Here is a 20150-nt window from a genome sequence, read left to right as displayed (position 1 = left end):
TTAAAGAAGGAATTTGAAATGGTTACTCACCATGTATAATACACCGTATACGAAGGTCGATCATATCCAGGGGTGGGACCAGATGCTTTTCATCCTGCAAGTGAAAAAAGAAAATAGTTATTTTCAGTGAATGCTGCAAAACACGGCGAAAGTGAGTAACCCCGGGAGTGTAAAAGTCCCCCATTCTTCCGTGTGAATCAGTGCTCGTCTAAAGCCTGAACCTGAAGAGCCTTAGACATGTCCCCTATTTGCACCCAGCATGGTTTAGATGACCCTAAGCCTCTTTCTGAAGTTACGTGTGCTGTCGGCTTAAATTTGACAAAAATGTTTGGTAGGGTCAAGGCACTAAGCCAAGTGACAAGGACCATTGAAGTTTCGTGCAATGTAAGGAAGGAGAAAGACCTGAGGGAGAAAGAACCTCGGTCATCCCAGGAATAGAAGGAAAGTGGGCTGTTTGATGACTGAGAATACAGAGGGATATTATTCAAATCAGTAAGAGGAGAACATCCTGTCTCTGTTCCACTGTTGATCTTCTCCGTCTTATCACCAATCATTCGTTTACTTTTACTGTCTGAACAGGTACAAATATTGTAATTTAAAAAGCAGATATTCCTTATAATAATATATTAAAGGCCAGGCATGGTGGCTCAAGCCTGTAATCCCAGCACTTTGGGAGGCCGAGACGGGCGGATCATGAGGTCAGGAGATCGAGACCATCCTGGCTAACACAGTGAAACCCCGTCTCTACTAAAAAAATACCAAAAAAACGAGCCGGGCGTGGTGGCGGGCGCCTGTAGTCCCAGCTACTCGGGAGGCTGAGGCAGGAGAATGGCGTAAACCCGGGAGGTGGAGCTTGCAGTGAGCTGAGATCCGGCCACTGCATTCCAGCCTGGGTGACAGAGTGAGACTCCTCTCAAAAAAAAAAAAAAAAAAAAAAAAAAAAAAAAAAAAAATATATATATATATATATATATATATATATATATATATATATATAATGCTATATCCCTGGAAACATTACTTTTAATGTTTTGCTTGTGTATTCTATGGTCCCTAAATATGGTCACATTTCATACATGTGTACTCTCTAAATTTGTGATTTTAAACATTTATTTAAAAGTCCTATTTATTAATCACTGAGCTTGTGCCAAACATTGGGTGAGGTGGTGATGGGTGAAAAGATGAATAAGGCACAGTTGTAGAAACTCATAGCCTCGTAGGAGAATCAGAGAGGTCAGCAGACATTTAAAACCTGCTGAGAACTAAGTACAGGTTTCAGTGGTAAGATGCAAGGTGCTGCTGAGGCAGGAATGGACCCAGAGATGGAAGAGGCACCGACAGTGAGAGAGTTGCTTTTAAGCTTTAAAATGATGTCACTCCTGAAAATAAAAATCTTCTTTGCTAGCTGGTCACCTGAATTCATTTGGTTTACCTTGCCTTTTTCCTGTAGTAGGATTTCACAGAGGATTTAACGTGTAATGGTGGGAACTCGGAACTGAGTGCCAAGACTTGGTTTTGACCATCAGGGAGAATAAAAACCAACCCCTTGGTTTTATTAGATACTGGGATCCTTGTTTCTCGTTGCAGGTGGTGGATTTTGTAAATGTTTGCATCCTTCAAGTTGTGAGTTGCCCTTTCCTGAATACTTGATATGTTCTACACAGCAAAGTCTGCCAGTCAAACGGCACAAAAAAAGGTGTATTCTGTGGTTCCTTGTTAACATACATCCAGCTTTTTGGAACACAAATAAGTTCAAAGTTGTGCAAAGCTGTAAGATGTTCCGTATTGCTCTGGGCGTTAATATAAAGTGAAAGCTAGTTACAGTTTGCAACTGAATTAGTAGCAGTCTCTATTTATAATGCACCCTTACCTTGACATAGTACATATATTTTTAAAGAAAGACTTAATATCCAATTATTTTTACAAGAAAGCTGGCTGGCTAACTTCAAGAAGTTCTAGTTTTCAGTTAAATATTTTTTTTTCTTCAGGGCAGATGGTTGTTATGACAGGATCCTTTTGCCTTATAGAAAGCCTTGTGTAACAGATAAAGTAATTAGGTGTAGACCAAAGTAGTTAGCTCTGTGTGATTCTTCACCCCCTCAAAGCTACTTGAGCATGATATTTCATTTAATTAAATACACAAAGAGTCAATTGGGAGGCCGGGCGCGGTGGCTCAAGCCTGTAATCCCAGCACTTTGGGAAGGCTAGACGGGTGGATCACGAGGTCAGGAGATCGAGACCATCCTGGCTAACACGGTGAAACCCCGTCTTTACTAAAAAATACAAACTAGCCGGGCGAGGTGGCGGGCGCCTGTAGTCCCAGCTACTCAGGAGGCTGAGGCAGGAGAATGGTGTGAACCCGGGAGGTGGAGCTTGCAGTGAGCTGAGATCCGGCCACTGCACTCCAGCCTGGGCGGCAGAGCGAGACTCCGTCTCAAAAAAAAAAAAAAAAGAGTCAATTGGAGCTCTCCGCTACATGAAACTTCTTGGAAGTGTGAAGAAAAAATGTCACAGGAGGGCTTCTGTGTTCACCACAGTCTCAGGACTGTCCCGGTGCTGGGCTTTGCTTTTCCTCAGGGGGCTTCCCAGTACAACTTGAAGCAGTCAGGCCCAGGATTGTGAAATCAGTCCATCTTCTTCACTGGTTATTTGTGGAGGCCCAATTTACCCTACTTTTACCCACATCCCTAGGCAAGTGAGTGCAAATAACTGAAATGACTCATAAAGTCTTTGAATGAATTGATTTTCTCTTTTTACTTGAAATCAAAAATAAATGTTCTCTTTTTTTCTCTGGCAAATTGCCTCCTGTGCAGTTATAGCTGTGTATTTCTCCTGGGATTTACAGCATTTGAAAATCAGCACTTGAGAGACTCGTGCACCTGTGTGCCCATATATGGCTTCCTGTTTTGTCACATCAGGCAGTCGCCTGCTATGTTCAGATTCGGGGCTTTTTGGGTGGGAGAGCCATGAATGAATGTCCCATGGAAGGGTGTTGGTGAAGTGTTGTGACTGTTCTGTTTGCAATAGAGTGTGTTTGTATCCTCATTTATTTTATGGAGAAAACAGGGTGCTTGCTTTCCAGAGACCTTTCTAGGATTCCTCCGCAAAAACCTCCTGTGAAAATTCCAAATGGTTTGAAAGACCCTTGGACCCTCAGGAGCACAAAGCTGGACATCTTTGCAGATGATCTGAGCAACCCCGTATCTACTGTTGCGAAGTGCTGTTTATCTCCATTCGAAGTTGAATCTCATGGTGGGTTTGTGTTTGATAACCCCTTTTTACGAACGCCTCAGTTCAGGACAGGGGATTGAGAAGCTGTATTTTCAGAATGAAATGAACCTGAGCAATAATCATTAACTCAGCATCGAGGGACAAGAATGTGACACCCTACTCAGGGTAAAGATAACAGCGCTCATATAGGAACAATGCCCTCTGTATTGATTTCCTTGAGTTGGTGTCACAGAGTTCCAGAAGCTGGGTGGCTTAAAGCAGCAGAAAATTGAGTTGTTGACAGGCGCATGCTCTGAGGGCTTTGGGGAAAAAAATGTTGCTAGCTTCCGGTGGTTGCTGGCAATTTTTAGCTTTCTTTGGTTTGTGGCCACATCACTCCAATCCCTGCTCCCATTGTCACATGGTATTTTCTCTGTGTCTCTGCTTTCACATTGTCTTCCCTCTATGTAGGTGTGTGTGTCCAAGTTTCCTTCTTATAAGGACACCAGTCAGTGAATTACATCCCACCCTAATCCACTATGACTTCCCCTTAACAGATCACATTTAATAAGACCTTCTTTTTTAAATCGGGTCACATTATGAGGCTCTGGGAGGAAAGCTTCTTCTGGAAGAAGTTTTTGGGGAACACTGTGTAACTCACTACATTTTTCTGTGGCATCTTCATTTCCTTGCAGCAACCTCACAGAAAAGCAAAAACAAATTTACCGCATCAGTTACTCAAATGGAAATCCGTCTTGAGTATAATGTGACTGTATAGCCAGAGTTTTCCACATGGTAGGTCGTAGCCCACAAATGAACATGGCTGCTTGAATGTGGCTGACTCTTTTGGGCTACTACTTAACATTTTTCCAGTCATATTTTTATAGTGGAAAATAGATTCCCCAGACATTTCCTGAAGTGCTCAACATAACTCCACACTAGAACATGTGCCTTCCCAAGTCCTGACAACTAGTCAATTTCACAACATCATCCTGTGTTCTAATGCCCCAGTGACTGCTGTTCATATCAGAAACATTTGAAATTCATCCTCACTTGCTCCATAAACATACACAAGCACAAAGCCCTCGGCAGCAACTGGATAAAATGCTTTCATGAGAGAAGGCTAAAGGTCTATCAGTTATTCTCCCTTTGCTGTGCTCATTCAGCATTGTTTCCCATGATCTAGTGAGGTAAGATATATTAACTGATACTCAAGGGCTAAAAAACAATAATAGAACTTAGCATTTTAATCTCCTACCTTTCCCTAGAGTTTCATAGCAACTTTTTGGATTCATTATAAGTAGACATTTAGAATATCAGCCTCCAGCAATACGTACTCTGTGGTTACAAGTCCCCTGTTTCATATTGGGAACGTAAGTATAAGGGGTAAAATATAATGGCAATTTAAACAAAGAACTGAAGATACATACCCAAATGCCAGAAATGACCAAAATGCTAAAAATCAGGATAGGTCGGTATATTAGGCCATTCTTTCATTGCTATAAAGAAATACCCGAGACTGGGTAACTTATAAAGAAAAGAGATTTAATTGGCTCATGGTTCTGCAGGCTATATAGGAAGTATAATAGCTTCTGCTTCTAGGGAGACCTCAGGAAACTTACAATCATGATGGAGGGCAAAGGGGAAGCAGGCTTGTCTTACATGGTCGGAGCAGGAGAAAGAGAGAGAGAGTGGGCAGACGCCACACATGTTTTAAGTACCAGATCTCACGAGAACTCACTATACAGTATCAAGGAGGGACGCTGCTAAGCCATTTATGAAAACTCTGACCCCATGATCCAGTCACTTCCCATTAAGCCCAACCTCCAACATTGGAGATTACAATTGAATGTGAGATTTGGATGGGGACACAGATCCATACCATATCAGTGAGCCAGTGATCAACTTATGTTTGGCAGGCAGAACAAGCCTGCTCTGTAGTGGATTAGTTCTCCTGATTCCTAACACCCGAAGCAGCTCTTAGTTCCTTCTCATTGGATTTTTTTTTTTTTCTTATTGACATACCCTCTTGGTCACATTCTATTTCTAGCTTCCTGAATCAGAAGATATAAAACACAAACAGAAACTTAAAATTGTAGTGTATGCATTTGTCCACGTGTGTGTGCCATTTTCTCTGCTCCATGTTGCTACTAATTCCTCTGTCCTCATCAATTCCGGTCTTTCTCAAATAGCAGTCTCTTAGTCTTCATTTGTGTGTAGATTTCTTGATTCCACTGTTGAACTGAAAGTTCAAATGAGTATGGGTAGACAATTATTTTTTCCTAAGCAGCCTGAGGATAGCATTTCTTATTCACAGTCTCTCTTGTTACTAATGAAAAGCCTCTTAATTATCTTCCTTTCAGGGCACTTCTCATCCTGGTTGTTTTCTCGTTGTCTTCAGCATTCTCCAGTTTCACTAAACTGGGTCTAAAATGTGTTTGATTTTGATTGTATATTCTGTCCAAGGGCTTGGTTTCTTTCATACATTTCTTAAAAAGTATGTCTTTATTTTAGTCATTTTCTTGTAGAATATTATACTTCCCCTACTTTCTCTCTTCTCAGTTCAGGAACTCCTGCCAAATGTGTTTGAATTTTTAATTCTAACCTCCATGGCTGATAACCAGCATTGTATGTTTTAAGACAAAAATGTCTACCCTACACCAAGGGGAAATTCCTAATTTGTTCTTTTTGAGTTATTGTCGATGTTGTGTTTATCTATAACTACTCTTTTGGTGTTGCTTGGATACTAGAGTCAGTGGTGATGTTAATTTTAGCCTCAAAAAATGTAGAATGATCTGTGGACATAGACAGCATCACAATTACAGGCACAGAAAGCGTTGTGAGGTTTTCAAATAGGCAAATATTTACATATGTATATGGTTATTTAAAAATATATTTCTTACGCCAATCCATGACTTGCCTATGTCACAATGGAATCTGGTGTAGTTTTTATTTCTTGACAGAAAGAAAGATTCTATCCTTATAGTGTTGAGTCTTTTGCAAAGACCCATGGATGTAGGTGGTACCTACATAGGAACACATTGCCTAATACCATCCAGAATGGGTAGCAAAGTTCCTAGTGAAGTTTCCACTGTGAGTGGCAGGTGGCGGGCTCTTCTGAGAAAGAACCTTCTAGATGCATATTGTGGGGAGCAGGTATGGGATAACCACTTGGAGTCTTCCTCATCCTCCTTGGATAATAAGTGGGTTCCTGAAGTCTTCATCTTCTCTGCTTTCTATTTCCTCTAGAAAGTTGTATAAAGAAATATAGACATAATATATATTACAGAGGAAGGCAGACTTCAGCTTAATTTTGAGGCAGAGAAAAGGGAGTGTTCATTTGTGTGTCTGAACTGTAAGCATCCATAGAAAGAAGATTCCTCCTCCTAAGAACACAATCTGCACCTTAATCAATTACCATTCTTGCCTTCACATGCTGGCACTTCAGCAGCTTTGGTTCAGATTTTGACAGTGATAGCAGATGTCATAGAAGAGGCGTGACTGGGTTCCCTGACTGGGATTTATTGTACAGCAGATTTTGTTTTATTTTGCTGGGAGAGAAGTAGCAAGGACTCTGCCTACCTTGAAGGGGCAAAACCTCTTTGGGAAATTAGAAAGTGTTATGCTTGGGAGACTCCTTCAGGAGAGGCAGTTCTCTGCTGCTTCTTCACTTTCCCGGGACAAACAGAATTTTCTTTGAGGCTGCCCAGGGACCTGTCTGTCTGGACACTCACCTTATGTCCATTTCTCCTGATTAACACAGCCAGGAAATGTGGCCCAGACTGCCTCCTGGGACCCAGAGGCCTGTCTACCCTTCCTCCTCCAGGCCCTGTGGAATCGTTCTATTCTCGGTGGTGGAGGTTGGGGGGCGTAGCACCCCTCACTCTCCCCCTACATCTCCAGCATGCTGTTCTTGGTCTCCTTCTTTACTACTTCAGCACCCACCCCCAGCTCCCCTCCCTTTACCTCCTCCACAAACCCTTTGGGTGCTCTAAGACCTCAGAGTAAGAGTCAGAAAAAAAGTTTTTTATTTTTCTGCTTCTACCTGCCATGTAGCTTCCCTGAGGTATCACTGTGCATTTAAAAAATATTTTCTAGGCTGGGTGCAGTGTCTCACGGCTGTAATCCCAGCACTTTGGGAGGCTGAGGTGGGTGGATCACCTGAGGTCAGGAGTTTGAGACCAGCCTGGCTAACATGGTGAAACCTCATCTCTACTAAGAATACAAAAATTAACCAGGCTTGGTGACACACACCTGTAGTCCCAGCTACTAGGGAGGCTGAGGCAGGAGGATCCCTTGAACCTGGGAGACAGAGGTTACAGTGAACTGATTATACCACTGCACTCCAGCCTGGGTGACAGAGTGAGATTCCATCTCAAAAAAAAAAAAAAAAAAAAAGAATGTTATCTAGTGAAATTGATCATTAAGAATTAAAAAAACCCTCTAAAATTGTATAAATATTATATGTTATTTCCGTGTGTGTGTGTGTGTATGTGTGTGTAGAATACATGTGTTCAAAGAAATGATGCCTTACATTTACACTATGGTAATGGTAAGGGATAGCATGGCAATGGTGTGCTTATCCCCCAACATTTGCATTAAAATGAAATTACGATCCATGCAGTTGCTCAACTCATTTTCTTAAAGAGGCCACAGCTGATCCAATAATATCAATACTATGATAAATATCTCTGAAATGACACTGGTTAGTAGGCGAGAGAAGCATCACAATTTCCAATAGCTCACAGTTACTTTTACATCAACCAAACTAAGGAGAAATAGCAGTTATGAGTGAAAATGAAGAGATATAATTAGAAAGGCTTTCATCCCTATGCTTTCTCATGCCCTGCAATTGGCCGTACCTGGGTGCTACTGTTTGTAGGAATGCATGTAACATTGTTTCCAATGACATTCTGGCTTAAGGGAAGGAAGGGAATACTAGCAATTTGTCAACAGAGTTAGCCTTTGAGATTTCTACTTCTACAAACGGAAGCCCTGATTGGCACCTGAACTTTAGAAGGTTTATTTAATGCTACAGCACCTCAGCATTTTCAGGTTACCCTTCAATTCAGAACTGTTGTGTATATTTTCTCCAGTGATCCATTGCTCACCTCTGCTTAGCCTCCGAATTCCCTTGCTCTTGAGATTAGCTTCTCCCAGCATGTTTCCATAAACCTGGGCACATGTGCTATGCCTAGAAATCTGGACGTAGGTTGGCTGTGACTGTGCCTACCCTCTGGCTTTCCTAGCAATGACGTCTTTACTCCATACCTGCTCCTGGCTGTTTCACTCACTTCCACCTTTACAAACTTAGATCTATTTTGTCACCACCTAGAAGCTTCTAGTTCCAATAACAAATGTTCAAAGAGAGAGAAACGCCGTCTCCCTCTGCCCATTCCTCTTTCTGTCATTCATACCCCCTTTCTCCATTGTCATCTGGAGTTTCTGGGTTCTATGATGACACTTGCAAAACGCCTCTGCTACCCCGATATATAAATAACACTAATTTGTCATTTGAATCAATGCTGCCTTGTCCGTGTTCTGGTAATTAACCCACAGGCTGGCATCCCATGTGTGTGTCTCTGGAATGAGAACACACTGACCCAAGTATGGTCATGATGCTTCCAGTGAGTCAAGGAGCAGAAAAATGATGCAGGAAAAATTGGGATTAGAGGAGCAAGCAGAATAAGAAAAGGAAAACAAAACACAACTTTGTTTCATTCTTTGTGTTCCTGATTGTGGTTCAGGTCGCAAACTTGCCACCTGCGTTGTTTATGTGATCATAGAAGAGATGAAGGCTCCTGGTTGCCTTGGAGGATGACGCATGAAGAAAAAAGTCTTGAAAGCTGGTGAGCAGATTGCTGTTTACAGACAGTGATGTTTAGGCTAAGAGATAGGGTTTAACTGATGTGCGCCAATTCCAGGCCTGGCCCATAAAATATTTTTCAAAATCCTCAACCTCATTTTCTCATCTCTGCATGGCAGAAAGAGAAGAAATTCAAAATGGTGGAGCCCCATGGAGAAAAGAGCTCAGATCCCTGAGTCATCAGTGAAAATCATAGTCTTTGGTGGAGGTGAAGACAGATTCATTGCAAATGAACCTGGATTAGAAGTGCCTAACCTGGATTGTTCTGGGCTCATACTCTGGGTCAGAAAAAAAGACAAGTAATAGAACGCTTGGTAGAGGCCATGTGCTACCAAACACTGGGGACATCTGGAGGAGAGAGAATGTGAAGGAGTAAGGAGGAGGACTGTGACCTATGTTTTGTACTTCCCATAAAGGTGATAAATCCTGGTGAATCAGCACGGTGTCGAGGAAAGGGAAAAACTGAAGGGAAATCTGAAGTCCTTCAAGCTTCAGAGCTGGAGTGATGATGGCTGTATACCTGAAGACACTGGGATAGATGGGCATGGAGGAAGCACTGGCTTTTGCCTACTGCATATTTCACTGGTGAAAATGAATGGAAAAAAGTCCTCTGCATATATGTTCCAGGAGACATAGCAGTAGAGGGTTTGGAGAATAGAAACCAGGCTTGCCCAAGCACAGAAATATACTGCAGCCTGAGTGACACTGGAGATACAAAAGGACTTTGGATTCTCATGTTTGAGTTAATTTGGCAGAAGAAGAGGCATGTGGTCAATGTATTTTAGAGAGTAGAGTTAGAGGATTGAAATCCACCTTCTGGAGGGAGGATTAAAGTTCAGTAAGGCCCTACCACCTGAGGCCTATCCATAATATCCAAGGCCACGGGGATGACAATAGGCGGCTCTACATCTCCATGAGCAGGGTTCTCCAGAACAGGCTCAGGCCACTGAAGGTGGCTTCACCAGTTATTTTGCTGTAACTATGGAGAGAATGAGCACAAGCAGGGGAGCTGAGACAAGGCAGGCAAGCAACCTCTAAAAATCTACAGTTGGTGCACTACTGATGAAGGTAAAGGCGCAGAATTATACATCCAGGTTTCTATTACTTGTAGCAGAGCCTCAGACCCAGGTTGAGAGACCACCAGCCTTAAGAAAAAAATGGGGATTTCTGATTTCTGGATAATGATCCAACTCTACAAATTGAAGAAGCGACATACCCACTTTGTTAAAGTTGAAGGAAGGGTAACATTTTCCTGGAAAATTGCCAGGATGCTAAGAACTTGCTTAAATCTATAAAGGAAGCTAAGGATGGCTTGGGGTGCCTGAAAAATGAGAGATAAGGGGAAATCATAAAAGAAAGAAATGAAACACATGAATATTATGGGTTAGCATGATAAGCTGACGGTGGTCCATTCGCCCTCCTCGGGTGGGTGCACAGAGAGAAGGAAAGATGAAAACTCAAGTCAGAGAAGTAGGTAACTATGCTAGTTTATCCATAACTGCTACTGCTGTTTTGGAGCCAAGGACTGTATATTCCCATTCCTTGGTCACTGAAGTCCTGAGTTGTCTCCCAGGACGAATAAACTAGAACCAGATGAACAAATGTGAGGTGATAAGAAAATAAAGGGTGAAACAAACAAGAATTGAGAAACAACTCCTTAGCTGTGCTTACATATACAGCCCCTAGGGTGGAGGGCAAGAAAGTCCCATCCACAATCTGATAGTGTTAGGTGTGTAGTAGACACTGTCACTGAGCAACCAGCCCTGAACAAGTGTACAATTGGACCCAATACATGCTTTGATTATATATATTTTTTCACCTGTCCCTCTGTGTAAAAACATACAGAGTAGAGCCTTGGCAAAGACTGCAAAGTATTTATGCAATGGAGGATGGAACCTGGAGAAAAAGAAAGAAACATAATACATCTAATGCTATTTTCCCCATTCAGGGGATTAAAAACTAACTTTTATTTCTTTTCCCAACTATGTGGAGGGGGAGAAAGCTCTGCCTAAAGCTTTTCTAGAACATGTTACAACACATCAATCTCTCTTACCCCCACATTTGAAAAATCACTGCTGTAGATGTATGAAATGGGTTTGTAGAAGAGTAATACTTTCATTTAGGATTTGAGAAAAAAGGATTTGATGCCATGGGAGGTACTCTGATGAGTAATTTAAGAGACTAACATTAGCAAGTAGGCTAACAGGGTCTTGAAACAGGGACACCAATACGAAGTTGTTTAATTGGGGTCAGTGTACAGGAAACAGACCTCAAGAGGGTTCCCATTAATGAAAGAGTATGATAGCTTGTCATGTTAGGAACCGCCTGTAATACAAGACGGTGTGAAAGGTTGGAGAAATTAAGTGGCAAAGACCATGATTCTTACTGATCAGGACAGCTTTGGTCAGAAGGCTTACAATTGGAACTAACAACAAATTTGTGTTTCATGTGACAAAGCATGTGAATATTTGAGTAATTAAATGAAACACTCATAATTTGCTTATTTACATACCGAGTCATCTATTCACTGTCATCATTGGCCTCATCATCATCATCACAATCATGCCTTCTATGTATTCAGCGTCTACCAGTTTTGAAAGTATACTGGGTATGCTGGGAAGTTTTTATCTGTAACTTCATTAATCTTAACAATCACTCTGGTAGACAGAACTATTACTAATGTTCAGAAATATCTTGTGTTTTTTTCCTGGCACATGGAAGACTGCAATTCCTAGACTCCCTGTGGTTGGATACAGCCATTTATTTTGTTCTAGCCATTGGACATGGAAGAGGATTGATGTGCACCACCTTCAGGCTAAATCACTCAATTAATTGCCAATGCAAGACCACTCCCAGCTGTCCAACCCGTGGCCTGTGGGCCGCATGTGGCCCAGGTAGCTTTGAATGCAGCCCAACACAAAATTGTAAACCTTCTTAAATCATTATGAAGGTTTTTTTTTTTTTTTTGCAATTTTTTTTTTTTAGCTCATCAGCTATCGTTAGTGTTAGTGTATTTTATGTGTCGCCCAAGACAATTCTTCTTCTTCCAATGTGGCCCATGGAAGCCGGAAGATTGGACACACTGGTTCTACTCCATCTTCTCCTGGACATCTGAAAGGAAGCTTTGTGTTGAGATAGTAGAGTCAAAATTATTAGGTATCTTGGATCCCTGAGAGGCCTTCTGGTCCCAGGGAAGATTTTGCATGAATAAGAAATAAAATTCTATTGCGTAAAGCCACTGAGTGAAGGTTTGTTATTGTAGCATAACCTAACCTCTCCTCACTCTGCAAAGAATGTCTGCTTATTAGTTGCATTTTACTGAGAAAACTGAGGCTTAGAACAGTAACATACCTTAAGCTGGTATTGCACATGCAGTTCAGCTGGAGTATAAGCCTGTCTGTTTCTGTCTCTACAACTGGATGATGGTAAAATAGTTTGATCAATGTAACCAGCTAACTGGGTTATACTAGACTGACAGTACTATAGAGGAATGGTAGCATAGAAAGGTAAATTGGAAAGACTTTGGGGGTATAAATGGGACATTTTTTGAAGAAGAAATGCTTGAGATTTTTTTATGGTGACCTACAAAGTTACCAGCCCAGAGGACTTGGGAACCTTCTTTTTGGAAGTAACTTAGCCTTGTCTAGACATTTACCTGTATCTGTGTCCATATTTTAGATAATTTTTTTTTTGCATGAGTTATTTAGAAGTTTAAAAAGATCTCTGCTGCTAAGTAAGAAATGTAGAATAAAATAAACAACAACAGAAGAGCCTTTGCTTTGGCCTAATAGAAACACTGACCGGTTCATTCATGCTATACTTGGAAAACATTAGAAAAAACTAAGCCATTATTACCTGTGGCAAAACACTTTGCTGTGGATGGACGCACTGCTAATGACCTCGCAGCAGGAAGTGTGGCTCTGAAAGCACTTCTCTGTTTCCAATGCAGGGTGACTGTAGTGTTTTTCTATATCCTGATGAGTGCTTTAGATTCTCTGTGCGGTGCTTTCTGAGAACAGAGTGCGTCTCTATTTTGTTAAATATTGCAAGGATGGATGATTGACAATCATGGATCAAATAAGCACTCAGTAATCCATCACAGGAAAGACTATGTGAGAAAAAAATAGATGACAAACTACCTTCAGATATATAGTTTGCATACTTTCACATTTATTTCGTCAAGATGGTCGCCTTATTGTGGCCTACCGTGTTTTTCCATTTCCTCCCTTCAGAATGACTAGCAGAACTTGCAGCTCTTCCTCCTTCAAGACCAGCTATCAGTGTGAGATAGGGATTAAGGCAGGGCATTTTCAGGATGAGACTGTAAATCTCCTGGCAGAGAGGACTTGACCTTACTCACCTCTGTACGCCCAGATTCCAGCCTAATATATGGCACATGGTAGGTTCTCAGCCAACACTGGGGGAGGGCCTAAGGACAGCAGAAGCTTCTGAGTGCAGCTCAAATGGAAAATAAGCTCCCTGATACCCTGTCATTTTTGGTGCTTCAAATGTGAATTCTTGTTTATAGAATAGTAAGGAAAATACATAATCATGATATTTTAAAACAGAATATGAAAAGACTAAGTCAGCTGGTAGATTCCAAAGTAGAATACAAGTATCTTAACCTCTAGCCCTGTTACCGTATGATGCTGCCTGGAGGAAGCAAACCTTAGGGTGGGAGTAGAACCAGGTGGTAGATGGCTGGGTCTCTGCTCTCTCTGGATGGCTTTCTGGTCTCTAAATTTGCCTGAGTCAAGTCGTCAAGCTCCCCCAGGAAAGTGTTAGGGAAGCAATGTGTTTCCACGCCAGGTTTCCTAAGGATTATCAGAAGCTGGCTTTAATACTTTTTAATAGTAAAATTTAATTAAACTAAATGCACCTCTGGGAAGAATAATGTATGCAAACTTATCACTAAATCAAGGACCATGGTGAGAAAAAGTCAGAGCTTATTGTGGATGAATTCCAAAATATTTGGCTTAAGCAACAAAACCAATTTATTCTGTATTTCCCCTTAATATGTTGTGTGGATCTTTTAACAGTTGGTTGTTTAATAATAGTAATCTTCAAGCTTATTTCTCCAATCAGCATGCATGTGACAGTCCTTCATTCTCAGTAAACACTGTGTGATACAATCAGCCTGCCGCAGATGCTCCTTATTCTATTACTGCGGCATAATCATTTGGGGAAATCTGTGAAACTAATGCAAAATCTCACAATGCTATTCAGAAATATGGATTGAAATTGGAAGACTGGAAAAATAGCTTGTCATAGCCCATTAGCGACTACACACTGCGATTTAAGAAACTATTTTTCAAACGTTTCCATTTTGCACATTGTTTAAAAAAAATCCTACCTTGTTTGTTCCTGAAGAACAATGGGAACATCTATCATAGGATGTTAAGACAGATTTACCAGGAAAATATTCATATTTCCATTGGAATAAAATATGTGGACTTAAGATTAGCATATGCATTTTTCTCAAAAATAAATGCTATTTCTGGTATTTATTGAGAACAGAGGACAGTAATATAATACAATTTAGTGGTATGATTTTGTTGATCTTGGGGAGCAAGATTCTATACTTATGGATTAGGCAGCATTTTATCAGACTGGCTATTAATTCTTTTATTTCCCCTCTTTCTTCATTGTTTTATAAATATTTATTACAAATCTTGCCTATCTTCAACCTGCTCTAACCTGGGTGTATAAATATTTATTACAAATCTTGCCTATCTTCAACCTGCTCTAACCTGGGTGTCTTTCTCTAATCATTGATCTCTCTTTCCAGAAAGAATCTTTTCTATTTCACTTCATAATCAATGACTTTTGGTTTTTCATCTGGGCACATTATTCCCCCTACTGAGATGCCAGCAATTTTACTGGGTTTTTCTCAATTCCTTGTTAAGAAAACAATAGTTCTCCCCACCCCCCATACTCCAGGGAGGAAAAGAAGTAATAGTTACTGTGAACCTATTACTATATGCTGAGCCTTCTACTGAGAGCTATCATGACAATTTCTTATATTTTATAGGTTGGAAACTGACAGAGGTGTTAGACAACTTTTCTAAGGCTATACATTGAGTATATTGCAGAGTTTGCATTCAAAGAAAGCCATGTTATTCTGACACTCAAACTCCTGGTCTTTCCACTCTTGCACAGTATTCTAGAATTAACTCCTCCCTGCTCTGGTAGATACTATAAGAGCAGAGGCAGAGACAGCACAAGCGTGGGCTATAGTCAGAGGGACCAGGGAACCACACCTCACTCTGCCACTTACTGCCTTACCAATTTACTTAGTTTTCCCGTGAAAATGATACTTAGCTTTCCAATTTAAAATGAAAACCTAGCAGATAATATAGCACAATGCTTATGTCTGAGTAAAAAGCAGAGAAAGAAATTATTATCATTATTACCCCAAGAAGAGTAGTTGCATATTTATCCTGGAAAAGAGCTATAAATTATTTAATTATTTTTCTTGATTTGACTATTTCTTTCAAGTTCAAAATTTCTGCCCTTCAAGTTCCTGCCCCCTGCACCCTTCCCCAGGTGGTTTGCACATAATGGAAGGTAAGCACTTTCAGGACTTAGAAGAGCCACAGGCTTAGATCTCTAAGTTAGTTACGCTGCCCACGAGAGTGAGGAGACATGCTTTCTGCTGTCTTCCCAGTTCCAGGGAAAGGTGTAAGCGCTGCATTTCTGCTATATTATCCGAAAGCCCTTGTTTCACCTGTAGGGAAAAGATGGCCAGTAATACTCAACTTCAGCAGTAGACCCAAATGTGTAGGGCAGATGTATAGAGAAGAGATCAACAACCTTGATCTTTGCTGCTGGGAGACCACCCAGTCGTGGATACGAAGAGGCTGCTCTTTTCCATAATGTTTCTTTGGAGGCTGACTCTGTAGAATTTCTAAAGCACACTGAAACTTGTCATTCTCTCAAATATCCATTTCTATTGGTCTGTTCACAAATAATTAAAAAATCTTAAGCAGAGATTCATGAAATTTATGGGAAGTACATAAAAATGAAAGAGAATATAACTTTCAGGGTTCTAAAGTGCAAACTTGCCAAAGAGGTTCTCCCTGCCTGTATATTTAGGGATGTCTTCTGAATTCTACTTTGGGGGAGGAGAAGGGTGCCTCAATTTCTTATTCCAAGTCCTTAACCAGAGGATTGCTGAATGGGACTAAGTGGACATTCTGGGTGTGCTATGAGTCAGGAGGATTCTGGTTTGATTGATGACTTTTACACTCTACGTCAATACTGGAACTTTCTGATATCTCCTGTGGTACTTATTCATTAAAATATTAATGTATTTTATGGGTTTTGTTTATTTGTTTGTTTGTTGTTGTTATTGTTTTTGAGATGGAATCTCCCTCTATCACCCAGGCCAGAGTGCAAGACTGCAACCTCGGTTCACTTCAACCTCTACTTCCCGGGTTCAGGTGATTCTCCTTCCTGCCTCAGCCTCCGGAGTAGCTGAGATTACAGGCGCATGCCACCACACCCAGCTAATTTTTGTATTTTTAGTAGAGATGGAGTTTTGCCATGTTGGCCAGGCTGGTCTCGAACTCCTGACCTCAGATGATCCACGTGCCTTGGCCTCCCAAAGTGCTGGGATTACACATATGAGCCATTGCTCCTGGCCTATTTTATGTTTTTTTTTTTTGAAAATGAGCTTGTGCATAAAGATAGTGTTGTGATGATCATAAAAGAAAATATACATAAAGAGATAAAAAGCCTGAAAACTTTGTGAGAGCTTCTACACGCCCTGCTCCCTCCTCCCACCCTCCTCCATGCAGGGCTGTGGTGTTGCACCCATTTGTCGTCAGCTATCTGGGATGCTTTAGTGCCACCATTGGTTTTGAAAGAACACGCCAGGAAAAGGGAAAGCCCTGTGCTGAAATTTAGGGGAGGCTCTGAAGACGCACTCATCTCTACTTTATCTTCAACCCAAATTGTCTGCCTTGTTCACATTTCATTAACACTAATTTCTAGAGGGCCTGTCTAGTGAGTTAGATATTGTGTTCCCAAATATCCACTGTACCTATGCAGGCATCCTTAGAAGGTGACACAATAATCTACCATGAGCCGTCCATGAGGGCATGAACACAGAGTTTATGGCATCAGGCAACCCACTGAGAACACAGGTGAGGTGCATGAGGCAAGGAAGCCTCACTGAGGAACAAAATTAGGTTTTGCAGCCTGAGGACTTTGCAAAGGAGGAGGAAAATGAGGTAGGAATGATTTGCAGGTGCATTTGTGTGTGGGAAGGCTGCCTATGGGGGTAAGCTAGGAGGTGGAACATGAGGGTATCAGAGGGGACAGTGGAATGAGAACCCAAAGACACATTTTATGTACTGAGATATTATAGAACGTTTTGAAGTGTGGGGGAGCCCAGGTTCTCTCCTTAAAACTCCTGTATGACGAGTCTGCTCAAGGAGGCCTCAATGTTCCTCTCAGCTTTTCTAAACTTTAGACCGTTGTTCATGCCTCTGGAATCCTCGCCTTCCTTTCTTAAAAATAAGTGTTTACTTTTAAAAAATTGCAATTTAAAATTCTTCCTCCACGTCTTTGAGTTGCAAATCTTATTGAAAGCTTCTTGCTGGCCGGGCGCGGCGGCTCACGCCTGTAATCCCAGCACTTTGGGAGGCCAAGGCGGGCGGATCACGAGGTCAGGAGATCGAGACCATCCTGGCTAACATGGAGAAACCCCGTCTCTACTAAAAATACAAAAAATTACCCGGGCGTGGTGGCGGGCGCCTGCAGTCCCAGCTACTCGGGAGGCTGAGGCAGGAGAATGGCGTGAACCCGGGAGGCGGAGCTTGCAGTGAGCGGAGATCTGGCCACTGCACTCCAGCCTGGGAGACAGAGCCAGACTCTGTCTTAAAAAAAAATAAAAAGCCTCTTGTCAGTTTTGCAACGCAGGAATGTCTTTCTCGGGGATCTGGGAGTCATCTCTTTGAAAAGAAATCATCAAAAAAGATAGCATCCCTATCTCCCAGTTTCTGTGGGAGGATAGGAGCCTAACATTTTCCAAGTTGTAAAACTGCCTGCTGTCCTGAAGACAGGAGAAAATTTACTTTTCCATGGGGTAAGGCCAATAAGCAAACAGATGGCCTAAAATCCCTCCTCCCCATCCCCAATCTTAGCTCTTAAAAGCTCTCCAGCCATTTTTTCCCAGTGGAGTTCGAGACTGAGTTCTGGTGTCCTTCCCATTATTGCAACAGCCTTAAAGTCTTCCTTGCCTGTGTGATTATGTGTGCTGCAACTTTTTTAAGCCCTAAAGGAATTTGCTTTTCGATAAGAATTCATTAACAAAAAGTGGCTCTCAGGATGAACCAGTTTACAACCTACAGAATTAATATTAAAATGAGATAAGTCACTTTTATAGAAATATTGACCAGAGAATGTCCTTTCAAATATTTTTCCTGCTAGCACGACAAAAAGTTTTAATTTGCAAAATTATGTTATGTTTGCTCGTGTTTTAAGAACATATCAATTGCATAAACTATACTCCTATATAAACATCTTAAAAATATTTATTTAATAAGCCTGACATTAACTGTTGAGTTTGTCTGTTTCTACAAACATGGTGTTAGTTCACATGCAGTTTTATTTGGTGCTACACAACATATATGTCAATTGCCACTTTCTTCTCATGTTTCTTTCCTTTCCTTTTTTTCCCGCTTTATTTTGGTATAATTGACAAACATTGTATGTATCTACACTGTACTATGTGATGATGCTATGACACTTGCAGACCTTGTGAGAGGATTGCCATGATCGAACTAATGAACATTGCCTTCACTTCACAGAGTTATCATTTTTTTGCAGAATTTTACAAAATTATTGCAATCTTTGCTTTGAAAGTCCAATGAAAATTCTGGCCCTTGTTTCTTACATACTTTCACGGACAACAAAAAATGCTAAACTTACCAGCTGCCTTAGGTTTACCTCTGGCCTTCCATGGAAGTGAGTGCTGGGGTGGAGATGGGCCCCTTCTGTAAAACACTCCTTCATTAAAACAAAGCCAAACAAAATTCACACAACTGCATTTTTAACCTGTGTTTGCATAACAGTGAGTTTCATTCTTCACTCTGCCTAATTTATTCCCTGTAGTGATTTGCCTCGGGCCCCTAGTCCTTGCTCACGCTAATAAATCCAGTGGCTAAAGACAAACCTTAGTGCTTTTTTAGAATTATTAACCAAATGCTAACTGTGGTTCTTCTGTAGAGGCTCTGTTTTATAGGCAAATGAGACAACTAGACAAAGCCCTGAACACTTTCCCTATGGAACTTTGTGACTTAGTTAAATTACCATCCCCAAAGCCTTCCAGGTTAGCAATAATTAGACAACAAGTAAGTGATCCCACCATGATAAGTTCTTTGCACAATAATCTAATGCCCGAAACACTCATAGGAGTAATGTATTGTTATCTCTGCTTTGCAGATAAGGAAGGGTGGAGAGGTTACCCATCATATTCCAGATTTCACAAGTAAAAAAGTTGGCAGATCTCTATTTCAAAGTTCATTTCGGGTGGCTTCAAAATCTGTGAATTTTCTATGCCTTGTGCTATTTTCTTACCTGTAAAGTTGACAGAACAATAATTGATGTGTAAGTTACATTCCAAGCTTGGAATTCTCAGAGGTGTAGTCCTGAAAGAGAGTGTCTTGGACCCAGAGAAGCGTGCAGAATCCATACCTTTCAAGGAAGGCAGTAGAAACAGTTCTCTCTTTTGAGACACTTAAAACCTTTTACCCTACTGGTTCACTCAAGTGCATCTAACAGTACAGATCACTTGGTCCAACTAGAGAACAGTTCTCTGCCTCTCCAGTGAGCAGATCCAGTCTTTTCCTCCATGTTTCCACACATTTGTTTTCTAAACCCAGAGAAGTGATACTTACTGTCAATCTGTTCTTGAGATGGTTTTAGGGTATGGCAAAGGAAACGATTCACGATGTCAGGTGTATTCCTGGCTCTGCCTGCTTTTCTTTTCTTTGACCTTCCATAAACAAGCAACTTCGTTTCTCTAAGCCTTCATTTAACTTCTTAAAGAGTGGTGATAATAACACCC

At 41.1% G+C, this 20150-nt stretch overlaps 1 protein-coding gene across 2 annotated transcripts in view; it reads right to left on the bottom strand.

Moving 5' to 3' along the window:
- LOC119620493 (putative uncharacterized protein encoded by LINC00305) overlaps positions 1-20150 on the bottom strand; it is a 70161-nt gene that overhangs the window by 20402 nt on the left and 29609 nt on the right. Inside the window, exon 2 of one of the 2 annotated variants that reach the window (XM_037987988.2) lies at positions 31-94. In XM_037987988.2, the coding sequence (XP_037843916.2) occupies positions 31-64 (34 nt within the window). In that variant the 5' untranslated portion in view covers positions 65-94. Of the gene's footprint in view, positions 1-30; positions 95-20150 lie in introns of those variants that run through there. The other variant, XM_073006507.1, reaches the window with a different exon arrangement.

This window comes from Chlorocebus sabaeus, chromosome 18 (assembly GCF_047675955.1).
Source record: "Chlorocebus sabaeus isolate Y175 chromosome 18, mChlSab1.0.hap1, whole genome shotgun sequence".
In the NCBI taxonomy this organism is placed as follows: Eukaryota; Metazoa; Chordata; class Mammalia; order Primates; family Cercopithecidae; genus Chlorocebus; species Chlorocebus sabaeus.
This window is presented reverse-complemented; position numbering and strand designations above follow the sequence as displayed.